General features: G+C 34.4%; 1 protein-coding gene across 2 annotated transcripts in view; it reads right to left on the bottom strand.

Annotated features, from left to right (window-relative positions):
* Positions 1-19,404, bottom strand: part of CCPG1 (cell cycle progression 1) — a 39,453-nt gene that overhangs the window by 1,819 nt on the left and 18,230 nt on the right. For both annotated transcript variants that reach the window (XM_055319675.1, XM_055319676.1), the window contains exons 3-8: positions 17,423-17,543; positions 15,550-15,626; positions 14,484-14,685; positions 10,354-10,605; positions 5,740-5,861; positions 1,233-2,638 (exon numbers count right to left, since the gene is read on the bottom strand). In XM_055319675.1, the coding sequence (XP_055175650.1) occupies positions 1,233-2,638; positions 5,740-5,861; positions 10,354-10,605; positions 14,484-14,685; positions 15,550-15,626; positions 17,423-17,543 (2,180 nt within the window). The remainder of the gene's footprint in view (positions 1-1,232; positions 2,639-5,739; positions 5,862-10,353; positions 10,606-14,483; positions 14,686-15,549; positions 15,627-17,422; positions 17,544-19,404) is intronic.

Below are 19,404 nucleotides of genomic sequence, written 5' to 3'. Positions count from 1 at the left end.
GCCAGTGATCCAGAATGCAATGAAGCAAGTCCTTTAAAATAAAACGAGGTCCTTCAGATCTTCACAAAAGTTCTGTATCTTCTTTTCATACCCTAGCATTACCCTACCTCCTAAAAGAGCCATGTCTTCACATCTCCAAATCTATGCAAATGAAGTTCTCCTTCAATGTAATGTCCTACTCTATCTGCTTAGCAAATTCTCATTTCTCCTTTAAAATCCAGTTTAAAGAAGTTCAGTTCAAAGACCACCTCACCCCTGAAGCCTTCTCAAACATCTCTGGGCTAAGGCCACCATATGCAATGTACTTCCGTATCTCTTTCATTTCTTATATTTACCTAACTCTCCAAAAGCTTGTGAGCTCCGTGATGGCAAGAACTTTTCATGTTTTGTAAGGGCAGCCTCACAATGTTTTGCTCATTTCAGCACTAGATATTTAATGACTTAAGACACCAAAATCAGTCTCATTATTTTATAGACACATTACATTTATTCAAAAAGATATATATAACTAAAAGATAAAAATAAAGCTAACATTTGAAGATTAGGTGAGTTTCATTTACAGAATATAAAGCTGATAAGCAATGGATAGTCATTTTTAGAAATATATGTAAAGCACACACATTGTTAACTTGTGGCTTACTAAGTTTGCCTCTACCTTTATGAACAATAATTGTGTAGTAACTGTATTAGGTATCATAATTTAATTGGTAAATGGAATAGACAAATAAGTGGGCCAACCCAAATTGTTACATATGAGCTCTTCTGATTTCAGAGTGAAATCTGTATAGTTCACCCTAGCTTCCCAAAATGAGTAAAAGACTAAAGGAATATAATTTCACTTAAGGTGATTATCTTTAAAAAAAAAAGGTGATTATCTTTTCGTAAACTAGAATGAAAAGAAACAAAAGAAGCTAAAATAGGATTGCATAATCTTAATGTATTTTTAAGGCAGAAATTAAACCATTTGCTCAAGTCAAACTGATTATATAAAATTTTCAGATCTTATAACTGAAAATTTATATAATCAGTTTGACATAGCTATTAAAATTTTATCTTTTGACTTAATTTATTCTAAGTTCTCTGGCAATAAAGGACTTTTACAAATAGCACTTTTATTTTTACAAAAAACACTTTATGGATAGTAACATTCCAAGATGTTAAAATGATAAAAATGCCACCCAATCTATAAACGTTAAAAACTATTATAATAACATGGTGCTATGTAAACCGACCTGGGTCCATATGGAGGGGAAAGAGTGTGACCAAAGAAGTGTCTATATATAAATCCATCCAACTTCTCAAACACTCCATCATTATCTACTTGATATTCCTTCATGTCTTTAAGATAATCTTTAACATCATTAACAAAGTCAGTGAAGAGCTTCTGATCATGTATAAAGACACCATTTAGGAAAAACTTATTGATGAACTGATCAAGTTCTTTCCAATGATGAAAACTATCCAGTTTTTCTAATAAATACCTTTCAATTAACTGTCTAAATTCATCTATCTTTACAGGATTCAACACTTTCATATTAAAAAGGTTAATGGATTCTTGCTGAGCACATTCAAATACACCAGAACAGGACTTTCTGAAAGAATCATAATTTTCACTACAGTCATGCTCAGCACTGCATTTCTGTGAATTTGTATTTTTTCTAAATTCTTCAAAGTGAATTGGCTTTTCTTTCCTTCCTTCTTTTTGCATAGTAGGGCCTCTATTCTGGTTTTGTGTACGTGCCTTATACTGTGGGTGTATATATTCACTAAAGACTGTTGGTTTTTTAGTTGCTTCTTCTTTTGTGGCACCAAATCTTTTATTGCCCTTTTCATCAAAGATATTCTTGGTGGTATCTTTGAAATGCCTGAAAGTGGATTTAACTGAATCTGAAAATTTTTTCAGATTTTCTTTCACAGCTTCTTTAGCTTGTTTAATTTTTTCTTTATGATGCCTCACAAACTCCTTGGTAGAATTCTTCATGGCATCAAATGTTTCCTTAACTGAACCCAAAAATGTTTCCTTTGACTTATTTTTAGCCCTGTGGTTTCCTCTGCTCCCTTTCTTTTTTCCCTCCATTTCTTGTTTTGCATTTTGATCTTTTGCTTCAATATACAGTCTTTCCCACAAATCAGAACGCTGCTGTTCGAAGTTTAGCTTCTGCTCCAGGTCCGTGAGTCTTTCCCGTAAGATTTCCATTTCCTTTTTGTCAGTCGCTACATTGGGAGAGTCTGGGTTGCCATAAGATTCACTAGAGCTTAACTGCTGGAGTTCCACCTTTAAGGCCATGGTTATTAGTCGTTCTCTCTCCAGTTCCCTCCTTAGCATCTTCGCTTCTGACAAAAGAGTCTCCTTCTGATTCAGGAAGCTGTGGGTCTTCAGCTTTTCTTCTTCCAGGTGCTGCTTAAGTTTCTGATTTTCTGAGATTAATTCAGTCCCTGTCCCTTTATCTTCCAATATCCTAATCTGTTCTCTTAGTTTCCTTAACTCTTCCTGTAATAAAGATAAGGCTTTTTCTTCCTTCTCCAGAGATATTCTTAAATACTGATTTTCTGTAGCAAGATTCTTTTTCTGAGTTTCAAAGGACATCTTCTCTTCTTCAGTAAGGGCCCAGCATCTTACAAGTTTTTCCTTTAATGCCTAATTTTTTTTGAAAGAAAAATGTCAAATGCTTTATTTAAAAGTTCAATTTAAATCTTTAAGACATAACCCTATATAGAGTATCCTTTATGCAGTATATAGATTTGTAGTGTATATATATATATATATATATATATATACATATATATGTATTTCAATACATAAAAATTAGAAAACACAAGGTTTACATGCAGGAAAATGGATAGCACAGAGCTACATCAAAATAGTAACAGCATGCTGAAAGAATTTAAAGACTGGAAAAAATGAGAGCCTGATCCATCCCAGTAAGATTTCTAAAATAGAGCCAGGGGTAATTCTGATTAGTATTTATTAGTGATTACTGATTATTTCCCATAATCCTATGAAAGCCTGAATGGTTTCTAGGCCCACTTACAAGTCAAGAATAAAGGAGATCGGTTTTCTATCTTTTGACTACAGAACTCCAATCTCTCCTACTAATAAGTCTCCTAAAGAGAACTTAGGACTAAAAGCTTCTCTGACCCTTGGGTGAAGGAGATGATCTTCTATAAGAAGGAAAATTATAGCTAGAGATGATTTGAGGATTCAAAATAATTCTATTTATATTCTCTACACTCTTTAAAAGGAAAACATTTCAATAATCTTATTCCTATCTGAAAGATCTTCACTTTGTGCAAATTAACATCCCTAAATAAGTTCAGGTAAGTCCTCCAAGTTCTCCCAGCACTTTAAAGAGCACTGAATCTTGGTAACATTTATAACTAATTTCTCTGATTTCAAATAATCTCCTGAAAAGACTATCACCAGATTAGCAATGTAAGCTGAGTCAGCACCCTTGATAGAGAGGAAACCATGTTCAATTAGATTTACAGAATTTTGCTGCATTTCAAAGTAGCCTTAAATGATCTCTTTCAACATACATATCTGTAACCAACTTTCACTAAAACAGCAAGAAACTAAACAACATACTTAAACAGGTTAATGGTTACAGCATTACCCAGTTAAAATATCTTATCAGCAAATGATACTTACAACAAACAAACAAATGTCCTTTAGGACAATGACAGTATTTCCACTTGAAAAATAACTATCAGAAAGGGAGACAGAACATGAAAGACTCCTAACTCTGGGAAACGAACTAGGGGTGGTGGAAGGGAAGGTGGGCAGGGGGTGGGGGTGACAGGCACTGAGGGGGGCACTTAACGGGATGAGCACTGGGTGTTATTCTATATGTTGGCAAATTGAACAATAAAAAATTTATAAAAATAAATAAATAAATAAATACATAAATAAAAAAATAACTATCTGAAATGGATGGTTCACTATCTGGTTCATTAATCACCAAAGAACAAATTAAAATTTTAAATTTCATTATATTTAAAGGCACATGGGTGGCTCAGTCAGTTAAGCATCCAACTCTTGATTTAGGCTCATGATCTCAGGATCCTGAGATTAAGCCTTGAGTCAGGGCTGAGTGTGGAGCCTGTTTGGCAATCTCTCTCTTCCTTGCCCTGTGCCCCTCCCCTGCTGCTCATGCTATTTCTCTCTCTAAAGAAATTGTTTTTAAAATGTCATTATAATCATTTCATCTGTGCTGCATGTGAGAGAAAACAAGTTTCATGTACCCATAGAAGTGGACCATGGGGTAGTACGGACTAATGTAACAATTCATTACCTTTAAATGCAAAAGCACAAGGGGCCACAGTGACTGATAGGTATATTCTGCATTCAGTAAACTCCATAATCTTGAATTAAGTGCCTGATAAGTAAATCCTGCGCAGGTCTCCCACCAAGATCTCTAAAATCCAAACCACACTTAATAGCTGGAGGTAAAATGCCTGCAAGAACTGACTCAGTAAAGATTTTTTTTTAAAGATTTTATTTATTTATTCATGAGAGACACACAGAGAGAGAGGCAGAGACACAGGCAGAGGGAGAAGCAGGTTCCATGCAGGGAGCCCGACGTGGGACTCGATCCCGGGTCTCCAGGATCACACCCTGGGCCACAGGCAGGCGCTAAACCACTGAGCCACCCAGGGATCCCTAAGACCTGGTAAAGATCCATGCAGGGTCAGTCTCCTAAAAGCCAACAACATCCAATGGAACCAGAAACCTTGGTGATAAAGAGTATGCCTGTTCTTTTTATAACATCCTTTGATCAAGACAGGAAAAACTACACTATTTACAAACAACTTCAGTAGTGCCTGCTTAAAAGACAAAAATCCAGATGTCAAATGAGATTCTGTCTTCTAAAGTAAGATAATCCTTGAGATCCCTGGGTGGCGCAGTGGTTTGACGCCTGCCTTTGGCCCAGGGCGCGATCCTGGAGACCCGGGATCGAATCCCACATCGGGCTCCCAGTGCATGGAGCCTGCTTCTCCCTCTGCCTGTGTCTCTGCCTGTCTCTCTGTGTGTGTGTGACTATCATAAATAAATTTTTTAAAAAATTTAAAAAAAAATAAAGTAAGATAATCCTAACACTATAAGGGATACATAAATTGTGAAGGAAATCTAGAGGAATGGAATAAAAAAGGGAGAGTTTACTTTTCTACCCTGAGTTTTATCTACAAGCACCACACCCTTCTTATGAAGAACCATATAGGAGACCAGCTATTACGCTGGTCCTCATAAACCCACAAAGGTATTAATGGACAGCACAGTCCTGCTGTGTTAGGTGAGTTTCAGTAGGCAAGTATAACACGCTCTCTTCCATCAGACCTAACAAGAAACCAAAGAAAAAGACTGGCTGATTATTTCCCTTGATCAAGGAAAGATCTTTGAGAGAAGCTACAAACTCTCCTTCTTCTCATGACTGAAAATGTTTGGCTAGTTCTGTGAAAATGTTAATAACAATTATATATATATTATTAATGATGTTAATTATAGTAATTTAGAAATCTCTTTCCCATCTATGAAATGAAAGCCAATACCTGATTAATTCATAGGGCTACGGTGGGCAATGAGAAATTCTGTATGTGAGCTAATCATAGCAGTGACTAGGATAATCAACAATTATTACAATATTATTATTGACTCACTAATCTGCTTTGTACTTACATCTGAATAGTGCAATAATTATTAGCTAACAATGCTTTTTTATAAACTTTGTTAATAGTACATACCTTATAATCTATAAAAGATTCTTGTTCCTGTTGACATTGGGAAAGATAATCCTTCATATCATTCAATTCATCTTCATGTATCTTTCTGAATAACTGCTGCCGCTTCTGAATCTGAATTGTGCCTGAAAAATGACATTTTTATTAGGGATACACACACACACACACACACACACCACAAACGTTATGATGACCAATATTTGAAACATAAAATAAAACATTGAATCTGTATATATTTACTAATTAATCTGGATAGGATTATTTTCTTCAAGGCCAGCATTTCACAGTTCTGTAACTCTGATTACATAAAGAATAAGTAAAATCTCATGATGGCCGTCATCAAATGGTGGTGGATGAATGTTAATATAAGTAAGTCCAAGCAGGTTAATATTTTTTTTTAGCATACACCAAGGGACATTTAAGCAGTTCACTATTCCTTTTGACTAAAACAAGCCAGGCTACATTACCCTTAAAAAAAAAAAAAAAAAGCTTATATAATGTTTTTAATCTTACTATATCAACGGCACTCAAGTTTGTTGTTTTTGAGAGTTTGCTGAGGTACATAAAGTGTTGCCTAAAACAGGGAAAGAAACAAACCATGGAATCTATTCACAGGATGAAGTCAATAAGGAAAAATAAAAGTCTATTTTTTCTCACTATATTTTGCCTAATAAATGATGTAACAGCCCAAAAAGTACAACAAGGAAAATAACTGGCTGCAATTACCCAACCATTCTCACATCTAAATCATTTAAGAGTTCTGCATTAGTTAGTTCTATATTAGAGGACCACCATCCCCATACCTGCAGTGACCAGTCTTAAACCAAATAGGATTCTCTGTATTTTCACCCTAGAAACCAAATTGTTAATTTGCCAAGACATGCTGTTCACATGCTGTTGCATGCCTCATGCACGAGAGAGAAAAAAGAACACTGAATCAAAAATAAGGCAAAAGGCATTTGGCAACCTGGACCTTAACATCTATCAAGTGGCATACTATTATATATAGATATCATAGGATTTGTAATGAAAATGATTTTGTAATGATATTTATTATTTCTTCCCCTAATGCTAAAAGAAAAAAAAAAACTTTTAATTTCTTCAATGATCCTGAAAAACACTAAGGGAAAAAACTTTTGCCAAATTACAAACAACTGTTACCAGCTATGATATTCCTCTGTTAAGGTTCACTTCCTCTCTTTCAATTTTCCAATTTATAAGCATGGCAAATTTGTCTCAATATTACTCAAAAGATTTTTGGATTTTTTAAATGTTGAAAATCATTTTTTAAATGTAACTATCAGAATAACAGAAATCGTTTTTCTTTTCAAACTGCTGACAGGATGAATTCCTTCGCCCTCTGGAAAATAATCTATGTTGTTGAGATCTGAATTTGCAGTACTATTATATAGTTTATGTTGGACAATTATCTTAATGTGGCCTTTCCTAATCTAGTAACTACTGGGATTTTTTTTTTTTCCATCTTCAGCCACCTAACTATAAAGTGTTACCACCCAAAGTTCAATCTTTGGCCTTCTTGTCATGTCTACAGATTTGCCTATTTTAATTATTAAAACACAGTTTTTGCTATGATGCAGTTTTGCTATGTAAGAGTTCTCTTCTGACTCCAATCTTATCAGAGCTTCCAGCCAATACACCTAGCTGCCTGTTGGGCACAGTTTTCGAGAGTTCTCACAAAAAACAAACAAACAAACAAAAAAAACCACCTTAACACCTGCCGAATAAAGCTGGATAAAAACAAATCAAACTGCGTTATTTATCATCTAGAAAACCTTTCCTAGAAACACCCTCAATTCCAAAAATAAAGAACCTACCACACTTCTGAAACTACCAATATCACAAGTATCCTCAAAGTTTTGTTTTCCATTATTATTTTGGTGTCCCTTATTTCACTTATTTCATCCCCATCCACTATAATTTTCAAAGTCCTGATGACCAACTATCAGGATTACAAACCCTCTTACCTGACTGTCTTAATTTTTCCCATACCATATGCCTTCCTGCACTTTTTCTGAAAAATTACTGCGAGGCCACTCTATTAACCCTGAGTTACAGACCTCTATAATATACAACACTGACACCAGCCTACATGTTCCAACATTTTATTTCATTATTTCTAATTTATCTACTCTGCTGTAGTCCAGCTAGTCTTCTCACTGCTCCGAAAACCAGCAAAGTTTACTTTCAGGTTATCGGTTCTCCATTGGCTGCAATGTTCCACTTACCCTCTGCCTAGCATAAGCAAGCATAAGACCACACCCCACTCAAATCCTACCACCTCCAGCATAACTCAGTAAGTATAGTTCTTGACTATAATCCCTGTCTGTGCTACATAACTTAGCACCTAGTTGTATTCTATCATAGTGTCTGAAGAGCTGGGTAGCCTGTCAATACTTAAAGTAACTCCATGAGAAAATCAAATCAACTGAACTCTTCTGCTGATTAGAATACTGACAGCCTACAATGTAAAGAAAGAGTAAGGAAGACTGGTGCTTCATACATGAAGATTTTTTAAACTTTTATAAGCCCTTTCAGAATCTGAGGCAATACCAAATACCTGTAGTACACTGTTTTACTATCCTTGAACCTGCTAGTTTTCCCTTCTTTCTAGGACAGACAGGATTCTCCAAATTTATAGAGCTAAGGCTGGTGAACATTCTGAGTGATTCACTTAAATAGTATACTGTGTTAAATAATTAGCAAGCAAAGAATGATTATGGAGTATGCACTGACTAACTTCATGGTGCATGAGAAATTCAAACTGGCTCTGAAATCAACTTCAAGGAGTTCTTGGTATGTGGAGATCAGTGCCAGAACTAAGGAAAAAAAAAATGTTGACCTTGAAAAGCTAACAATCATTCAGGTAAGTTTTTATATGTTTACTGGGCTGATCTCATCACCATGAAAAACTATTTCATATTACCCAGTCTTTTCATATTCTGAAAAGATAATTTTAAAAAGTATGGGAAAATTTTTTATTAGATATAATCATTTAAGTAAGTTTTACAAGTAACCAAAACCTTAAACAGAGCAGCAATCTCAATTTTGAAAGGACTCCTCTCTAAATTGTTCTTTCTATAAAGCACTGAAAGGTCATGCAATTGATGGGGTTTTAATGCAATCTACATGAACATTAAATCATTGCCCAACTATTTTAGTAAGAAAGAAAAGATTAAGATAAGACCTTCTCCTCTGTTACCTCCATGTTTACCTGTGGGGAAAAAAATCATGCTCAAAAATGCATTCATACATTTGTTCCAGCTAGATAATAAACACAATTAAGCGTAGTACTTCAAGTCAAATCTCATTACAATAAGCTTCAAGGAAGAATACAAATTACAGTATTTCAGTATTAAATTCAAGCAGGCATCCACCAGGAGTCTAACCACTTATTTTTATCAATATAAAGTTAAACCAGAAGAAACACATTTTACAGAGTCTAACTTTAAACAAGTGTTGTCTCAAGTTTATTCTAACATTACACTATGTTGAATAATGTATCTTTTCCACAAATTAATATAAAGTACCTTTAACTATTTTTGCATAAGGAACACACTGTTGAAAGGAATTAGCAAAACAGGAATATTCCAAAAGTTAAATTGTAGATCACATCAGCAAAAAAATCTAGAAGTACTTCATTTCATGTAATGCAAATTGAAATTTGTAAAGTTGACAAAATCTAAAACATTTGTTTAAAGTGTTTTTTTTTTCAAAATTCTGATATAGAGTATGTTAACGAGTGTGAACTGTTCAGTTCTCAAACAGTCTCATCTTTTTACAGACACATTAAATAAGAATGGGGGGCACTTGGATGGCTCAGTCAGTTAAGTGTCTGCCTTTAGCTCAGGTCATGATCTTGGGGTCCTGGGACTGAGCCCCCACATCAGGCTCCCTGCTCAATGGGAGTATCTGCTTCTCCCTCTTCCTCTGCTCTTCTCTCTCTCTCCCAACTTGTTCTCTCTGCTCCGTCTTGTGTTCTTTCTCAAATAAATAAATGAAACATTAAAAAAAAAAAAAAAAGACTCAATGGTTAGGCTCCCAAATGAAAAATTACATGGAATTCCTTCCTCTTTTCATCCACTTTTAAAAGCTTTGCATTAAAGATACTTAATATACATAATTACTAATATGGATAATTATAAGCAAAGCTTAGGGGTGCCTGGGTGGCTCAGTTGGCTAGGTGTCTGCCTTCAGTTCAGGTCATGATCCTGGAGTCCTGGGATCAAGCCCCTGGGTGGGGAGCCTGCTTCTCCCTCTCCCTGTGCCCCTCCCTGCTGCTTGTGCTCTGTTGCTCTGTGCTCTCCCAAATAAATAAATAAAATCTTAAAAAAAAAAGACAAAAATTAAACATGCGTGCTAAAAATTCCTACATTTTTAAAATAAATACCACCTAATGTAAGCAAAAATAGCTTTGTGAACTAGGTAGCACTATTCCTGTTTTTCAAATGAAAAACCTGAGGTTTAAATAGACTATAAGCCTTCCAAGGTCATAAAATTAATGATGACACAGAAAACAGATCCCGGAATTCCTCACTCTTAGCAAATGCCCATACACTACACCATCAAATTACGTGTATCAAATCTTCAAATACTTACCATAGAAATGTCCAAATCCCATGCTGATTGCAATCACCAAAGCAAGTATAACACACTTATTGAGACCACTGCTGAACTGGCGTTTACACAACTCCTTAGAGGGTTCACTTTCTTGTTCGGGGAGTAGCCTTTCCTCAGATTCTGAACTAGAAACAGTCTTCTTCCTAGCACGGCGTCGTCTAAAAGCAGGACTAGGCTGATGACTGGTTTCATCACTACTTGATTCATCGTCACTAGGCTGGGATGAAAATACTATTTTAAAAAGAAAAATGTAAATATTAAAAATTTTAGAAAAGCTTTTCCAGTAAATATTATTTAGTATAATCAATGCCATCCCTACATGCCCTTTTACATAAGACAGCCAAAAACAAAACCAAAACAACACAAATGAAAACTCAAAGTTTTCAGGTTTATCCACATAAAGCCAAAACAAAAGATTTCAATTGTGATACATAAGAATCTGTTAATCATATTCTGTGCCTTTGAGGATCTATCTGGTTTTATTTTTAAAACCTCTCTTATAGTTAACACTGTTAGAACATCATTCTCATAAACTAGTAAACTTCTTTGCTATTAGAACCATAAACAGATACAGTTTCTATAAAGAAAAAAATTCTCTTCTTCATTCAATTTCAAATAGAGGGAATTTAAGTTCAACTACTTAAGGAACACAGGGAAGTATATGAACAGTTCCTGTGACTTACAAAGTACAAGAACTACCAAAAGTTCTCTATTGGGTATATCTGGACCCTAGTTTCATTTCCATCCTTTGAGTCCACAATCAATATTCAAAAACTATACAGTTTAACACAGGTTTCCAGAAGTCAGATGAGCCCTTCCCTTCGACTGCCACTCTTACTAGAAGGTTATTAATTTTACCCTCTAGTAAATATGTCAGCATGAGGAAGTGACACAACAGCTATTCCGATATTAAGGACTAGTCTGGTGCTGCTCCTTTATGAAAAGAATAGTAAAAAAGAACAACAAAAAAAAATCCATAAGAAATCTAAAGTCGTGGTAATATATCCACTAAAAAAAAAAACAAAAAACAAAAAGAACAAAACAAAACACCTTCAGTTTTTTCAAATGTAGAGCTTATTAACAATGTTCCATCAATAAATAAACTACATATTGACACAGAAGGTTAGATGTAATTTCCAAAGGCCAGTTAAAAGGGGGGGGGGGGAGACACCAAATGTAAGGAGATAAAATGTGACCCTCAATTTGATACAAACAGCTCCAAAACAACAAACATTCATGCTTCAAAAAAGTAAAACAGTTCTTTAGAAGACAGGATATCCATGCCACAGGAAAGCTAGTGACTTGGGTTAGGCAGTAATTTTTAAAGATGGGTCACAAAGGATTCAGTTAACTTTCACACCGACAACAACAAACACAAAGACAAAAAGAACTACTGAATGAATGAATGTTCCTAATACTCAGTGATACAGATGCCACTGAGAGATCTTTTGGTCATGACCCTTATGCCCATCATGTTTATCTGGTTATTCTTGATCACTAGTTTTTCCCAGATGCCGTCGCCTCAGCTGTGAGGTTACATTTCTTGGACAAAAAGAAAGAAAGGAAGACTTAAACAAAGCATTACATAATACAAAAAGGCATTCAAGATCATGGCTGGATATTTAAGTCAGACTTCAACAATATTAAAATGGGTAAATGTAAAAACAAATCATTTGTCGAAATTCCTTAAATAAGTTTAATTAATTCTACAATAGCATATTGCCTTCATATAGATTCTAAGTAAACAAGCCAGCCTCATCCATATTAATAAATTGATATCCTTATCCAATGCTTCCATCTTTTTTAACCTATACATGTCATAGCTGAAATATTTTGATTTTTAAATTTCTTTCAAAGCTTAACTTGGCCCAGAGTCCAAGATGCAGGCAATGCAAAGGCATGCAATAAGCTTAGCCAGCTTTATTACAAGATCAATTTGAACACCTGTTTAGAGTATCACAGATGACAACAGTTATCTTTAAAGCACTAAGTAAATAGTAAATGTGACTAGGCACACTCAGCTCTAGAAAAGCTGATCAGATTTAGTCACACCACCTTGGAAAGCGAGTTGGCTAGGAACATGGTGTTTCAGCTGATCATCCCATCCCCTTATGCATTCAGGAATCTTCCACAGCTTCTCCCACCACCTTTCTTTTGTGAATAAACAGGAAAAAAAGATGTATAAAGCTTTAATATAAAGACTAAAAAGGAAAGAGAGAATTGAAAATACTTATTTTAATTATCACTCCACATTGTTATTTGTGCTCCATCAAAATTGATCACACCTTTAAAAAAAACAAAAAGGTATGTGCAATATAAACTTTTCTACAACTCCCAACTTTGCTTTCTTGGGGGGAAGTCCTGTGGGGGCAGTGGATAGTATTCTTACATGAACAAAAAGTGTACTGCCATAAGAATCTAATTCAGAAGAAAAAACCTGAAGTTGAAATCCTACAGAAATGGAGAAGAAAGGAAAAATCAAAATAACCAGGCAACAGGTAGTCGGGATTAACAGACCAAGAAAAACAGGTGAAAGAACAAAGAACCCTGGCAACTGATTTATATATAATATTTTCAACATATTCCAAAATATGATTTTTTGAAACTTTATAGCACTTTGTTTATTGAAATAATTCATTCCTTCAGGAGAGATAGCAATGGATAAAAATATTCCTAATAAAATATGCCTTTTAACTGAAATTGTAAAATTCCCAAGAGCTGCAAGGAGATAAAAATCAGAGTAATGAGCTTTGAAGTATCCAAGTTCCTGAAAACATTGTTTGTAAGATCGATTTCTTAAATGTCTGCCTAGACCCTTCTGCAATCCTCCTGCTTCAATGTGACTTTTTCCAGCCCATGAATATTCTCATATTCAACCACCATCTATAGTCTTCCCAAAAAAGAAAGGAAAGAGGGAAAGAAGACTACTTGAGTACAGCACAGACCCTGGAACTAAACGAATAAAATAAAATTTGAACAAAAAAGATTCTGAAGTCAATTCATTAGTCCTCATAATACATACACTATATACACCATTCTGGTGAAGGCTGGCCGCTAAGAATGCCAGAGGAGTATTTAAATATTTGAAAAAAGTGTTTTCAAACTCTTGCTTATAAGCAAACTGTCATTAAATGAGATAGCTAAAAATCTCTATTTGACATTTTATTAGCTTGAAATGGCATAACAGCAATTCCACTGCCTGGTTCTGGCAAGTATAAATATTAAAGAATGGTAAACTCTAAGAAAATGACCTGAAATAAACACGTCCTTATTTCTGCATCAAATTAGAAAATTTTAGGAGTCACTGACAGTGTTCCAACTTGTCTTTCTCCCAATTCATCCTTGAGTTACAAATGTTGGTTAGTAACTGTGAGTTCATCATAATAGGTCTGCTTCTTTTATTTCCCAGTAACGTTGTGTCTAAATATTTATGTCCACCTTGAAAGATGTAATATATATCCCTGAAGCTAAGCCAAAGAAACACAGAAAGGAATAAGCTAAGTAACTCACATTTTAACCTCTATATCACTGTGTGAATAGCAGACATTAAGTGCATTAATAACGTGACTTAAAATAGGCACCCTTTCATGACTCAATCTAAAATGAGAGATACAAAGGTCAGGGGTTTTGGGATGTTGTTGTTCTGCTAGCTCTTTGAACACTGTTTAGCACATAAGTAGCATTCAATAAATGTTTGCTAAATGATTAATAACTGAAAGGATCTAACAGACTTCGATAAGAAGCTTTTTCACAATTTCTAAAATACAAAATTTGTATCATTCTAAGTAGAAATCGACTTTCTTCTGCTTTTTGTTATAATGGCTCAATCTTCCATCCTTAAATATCTAAAATATGTCAAATTCATTTTGGAGTGTTTAAGACAATAACAAATCTCCTTGAAGATATTATTTTTCATCTTTTACTTAATAAAAGATGGCATTTCTTGTTGTGACAATTCTGCTGTAGGCCCTGTGACCTAAGAAAACACTAAACAGAACAGTAGATTTTACCAAAAAAATTTCAACTGTAATAAAAACTTGTCCATTATGTAAAATGTGGTCCCAGGAGACCTTACATCTCTAGCAGTATATTCTTTACACAGCTCTTACCAGTTTCTGGCTGACAGAATGTGTACTGGCTGCTGGAAGAAGAGCCCATGTTTAAGTCTTCTGGACTCTGTGCTTCTTCAACAATTAGAGTTTCTGGATTTCCAATTTCTTCTAACTTAGGTGGCTCAAGGGTAACAATATCAGAATCATCACTGACAGTTCCAAAATAGACATTGTCTTCAGATGACTTTTCTTCTTCTCTCTAAGGAATAATTTTAGACAGTAAATTTACTGTCAGTGTCTAATAAATTTAGAAAGTAAGTTATTTAACAGCCTTATATTTTCTATGTAGTTCAAAGTGTATACCAGGATTTAAGTAGTATGGTAATTTGGGCTTAAAATAAAAGATAGGAGTCCTGCCCAAAAGACAAAGATTACTCAATACCAAGTTCATCTTTTAGTTTGAAAACACCATCAAACCCCTTAGCAATTCTCTCAGAATTAGATCAAACTGTTGCTAATCATCATGGGCTGCAGAAGCTGATAGGCCCACCTTTAAAGCCAAGGACCACAGAAGGGCGAGGATTCATTTCTCACTAATTCCATGGGTTTATCTGAGCATAAACTCTGTAGTCAGAAAGCCCAGAAAAGAGTGATTACAAATTTCTCTCATTAGACGTATTACAAACTTCAATAGCTATGTCATATACAAGTCATCTAGTTTTATCCAGAAGTCAAGTAAAACATCAAAAAACAAGATTTAGTTTGTTCTCAACTTTAAAAGCAAACCTTCATTTTTAGGTAAATCCTAATAACTTAATCTCTCAATATAATTCAAGAATGCAATCTAGTTCCAAAGAAAAGCATATTAGAGGGGAAATGAACAGAAATTACTTTTGCAATTACTTTGGTAAGTTAAAAGACATCTCACCTAAGAGTTTAAGACAGAAGCTAACTCTAATCATAAAGGTGACTGATCTATGGAGTCTCAAAATTTTTAATAGAAGTTGTTTATAATTCATAAAGCAATAGAATGCACAACCTGAAATGGAAGCTTTAATTATTCCTTAGTATTAATTAACAAATATTGTATGTCATATATCCATAGAGTACAACACAAGTTTACCTCAAGTGCTGACTTTGTTTCCTCCAAAGCTGGATAAGCAGCTTCTCCCATTAATGGTGTGCCATTTTGGCTACTCTCTGATAAAAAGCAAAGATCAATTCAATCAATTACACTTAACTGAGTTTTTGTAGTTCACAAAGATTATAATTTGAGTACATAAAATCTATTCCTAATTTTTAAAAGTGGATTTAATTAAATATCACATACAATGATAAAAGTCACTCTACCTTTGCGTTTAAAAAGAATTCTCTATTCAAATTATTTGAAACTGTCAGAATTATTTCAGATACTGAATTCACTTAAGATCTACTAAAAAAAACAATATAAATCTCTAAGTAAACATAATCTCTACTTTACAATACCAAAGTAATGAATCCAAGGTATCTGTAAAAACCTGTTAATTTGGAGGGATGCCTAGGTGGCTTAGCAGTTGAGCATCTGCCTTTGGCTCAGGGCCTGATCCCAGATTCCCAGGATTGAGTCCCACACATCAGGCTCCTTGCAATGGAGCCTGCTTCTCCTCCCTCTGCCTGTGTCTCTGCCTCTCTTTCTGGGTCTCTCATGAATAAATAAATAAAATCTTTAAAAAAAAATCTGTTAATTTGGAAAACCAATTTTTAGACATCTGATGGTACATTTTCTGAGTTCATGAGGTTTATTCAAAATTCCTAAAAGTATCACTATTCTAATGATTGTCAATGCCTGGTAACACAAGAATCAAAACTATAGCTTCAAATTATGAATTCTTTGGAATAAAAAAGATTCAAAAGAACACAGAAAAATAAGATAATGTCACTATAACAGATATATTTTATAAGAAACTCCTCAAATAAAAAGGTGTACAAAAAAGCTGGAGTTCATAAAATTATATTTTTAATGAAAAAAGCTATAAAAGTTTAATACAAGTCAAAAATATTACAAAATGATAAACATATACATTTTATACATAGCAAAGAACATAACCAAATGTTAACAGTACTTACAACCAGATAAAAAGAATTATAGGTGACCTAAAATTTTTTTTGCTCATCATTTTTTTCTGTCATGAACATGTATTTCTCATATAAATTAGCCCCTTCAAAAATTAAAAAACAGGAGAAAAAAAGAAAAACTATCCCATTTGTATGTGTTCCATAGCCCCTAACAAAATATTAATCTGAAATTAAGACTCTTCAACAAAGATGGACTTGGGTCCAAAGACTCTCAAGGAAGTTTGGAAGTACTTTTACATATGTGAGTATATGCATTACTTGGGAGTAATAATCCACAGCTTTCAGATTCTCAAAGAGCTCTCTGACCTATCAATGATGAGAATCAGTGTTCCAACACGAATAATCAATATAGGCTGAAGACAAGATTAAGAAGTACAATCTATCATATTTCTAGGCATGACATACTCACTTTAATCTCCTGAGTAAATGTTCTGTTTACATTTTAATGCAGTTTTTTAAAAAGTTTAAGAAGTAATTTAAAAATGAAGAGTATAGCATTTAAATACCTTTGACCACCTCTAACCAACAGTAATTTGAAGCATGATGATAACTAGAGAATCCGAGTTTAGTAAATCCCTTATGATTAATTATTTTGTACATCACTAGCCTTAATCAACGATTAGTAGTATTTAGCTACTGGTTACACTTGTAGTATCAGAGAGTTATACAGAGGCCCAAATATATACTACAGCTGCAAATAAACAAACCTCTGGGCATTAGGTACCACTACCTACCTAATCCACACTAACATTCTAGTCATTCAGTGACCTGATCACTTAAGTCAGCTAGAAATGCTGCCCACCTAGAAAAAAGGTTAAAGACCTGTTGTTTACACGTCAATATTTAAGAAAAAAAAAGTCAGACCTTTTTTAGTATCTTACCTCCCGGCTCTGACTGCAATACTTGTAGTTCCTCTTGCTCTAAAGATGTACATTCTGGAGCGAGCTCACAGCTGTCACTGGCTGTACCATGTTCAGAATTCACCATCTCTATATCAGACCCCTATGGAAAAAGTGATAATCAGTTATATGTCTATCAGCTGCTCAAAGTTGGACACGACTACAGGTAGATTATTTCCAGTGTTAAAAGTCTAGATGCCATACTCCAAAAGGAGTGGTATCTAATCTAACTACCTTTTATTCAATTTAGTCCATAAAGACCTATGGCAGGAAAATGGCAGGATGGAATCACAGGCTAAGATTATTTATATATATATATATTTATACATATAAAAATTTACATATTTATATATGTATATATTTATACATATATAAATTTAAATTCTAACAGAAGTCAACCAAAAGTCAAATGCTCTACTCGATAATAAGCCCAAGCAATAAATTTGATCCCAGAGAATGTTTTTAAACTAAACTTTAGCTATTTCTATTAATTTACTTCTACTCAACATTTATGAAAGTACTATGTAAGGCACTTCACTATGTGTTATGAGGTATAAAAAATACAAATCCAAAATACAAGTTTATAGCCTATTCAGAGAAATTTCCATATGCAAATAACTATTTACTGTGACAATGTAGAAAACTAAAAAGCCTAAGGGCAAGGATTAAAATGAATCTATAGAATGAATGGAGTAAACTTTCCCTATAAAACTTTAGAGTATTATTTATTTTTCCAAAGTTGTCCTCCCTACTGTGATGTTAGACTGTCTTCTCTATAATAAAACAATGGATCTTAGTTTTTTTTTATCCTTTATTAATTAGCAAAATAAAATTAGCCACTAAGCTCCTTCTGCCTATCCCCAATGCCTCTCTCCCAATTTTTCCTGCAGTTTACTGATCCATGAAATCGAAAGGTCTAAGTTCTCCTGACATATATAACTCAAAACAGTAAAAAAAGAATTCATGAATGAAAACTCTGAGTGTAAAGACACTTGCTTAAGGTGGCAGAAAAATGATAGAAAACAGGCAAGGTTAGGGCTGAACTGGGGATTGCAGGGGAGACCAGTTCTGGCCTAGGAACGGTGCCAAAGGGAATGATGGCAAAGGGAATGGAAAAGGAAACCTGCATAAGAGACATTAGCAGCAGAACCTGAAAACTAGATACAAAGGGAAGAAGGATAAAAATACAAATATGATCTACTGTAAGACAGGATGTCTCTAGGGGGGATCCCTGCGTGGCTCAGCGGTTTAGTGCCTGCCTTCAGTCCAGGGTGTGATCCTGGAGTCCTGGGATCAAGTCCCGCATTGGGCTCCTTGCATGGAGCCTGCTTCTCCCTCTGCCTGTTTCTCTGCCTCTCTCTGTCTGTGTCTCTCATGAATAAATAAATCTTTAAAAAAAAAGACAGGATGTCTCTAATACAGAATACTCCAATGACACACTTGGCTGAGTGCTAGAGGTTTACTATCTTGCTTCATACTACAGACTCACAAGTAAGTCTCTCACAGCTTCCTTGCTCCTATACTATTAATTATCCTGAAGGAGAAATAATTCCTATGGGGGATGATCTATGCTTTGTAGAAAACAGGTTAAAAATAGAAAAGTCACTTATTAAAAAAAGAAAACAGAAACCACCCCAATCTCAACTGATAACAGCTGCTATCAAATTTTCAAACTTTACTGCAGAATAAAACATCTCTTTTGGTTAATGTTGATTTTAAGAAGACATGAGTAACCAACTGTCTAAACCTTAAATTATCAAAGTAATTATAAAAATACCATTTAAATTTTTATTAATCAAAGAAAACAAGTCAAGGCTTAAGAGATTCGAAAAACAAATAGAAAATCTATAGATAAATCCATTAAAACTTTAGAAATAGATGATTTTTAACTTAGTGCTTCTACATTAGAATTTTTTAAAAGACTTTATTTATTTGACAGAGAGAGAGCACAAGCAGGGGGGGCA

Source organism: Nyctereutes procyonoides, unplaced genomic scaffold (assembly GCF_905146905.1).
Source record: "Nyctereutes procyonoides isolate TBG_1078 unplaced genomic scaffold, NYPRO_anot_genome, whole genome shotgun sequence".
NCBI lineage: Eukaryota > Metazoa > Chordata > Mammalia > Carnivora > Canidae > Nyctereutes > Nyctereutes procyonoides.
Note: the sequence above shows the minus strand (reverse complement) of the source record. Positions and strands in the feature narration are given on the sequence as shown.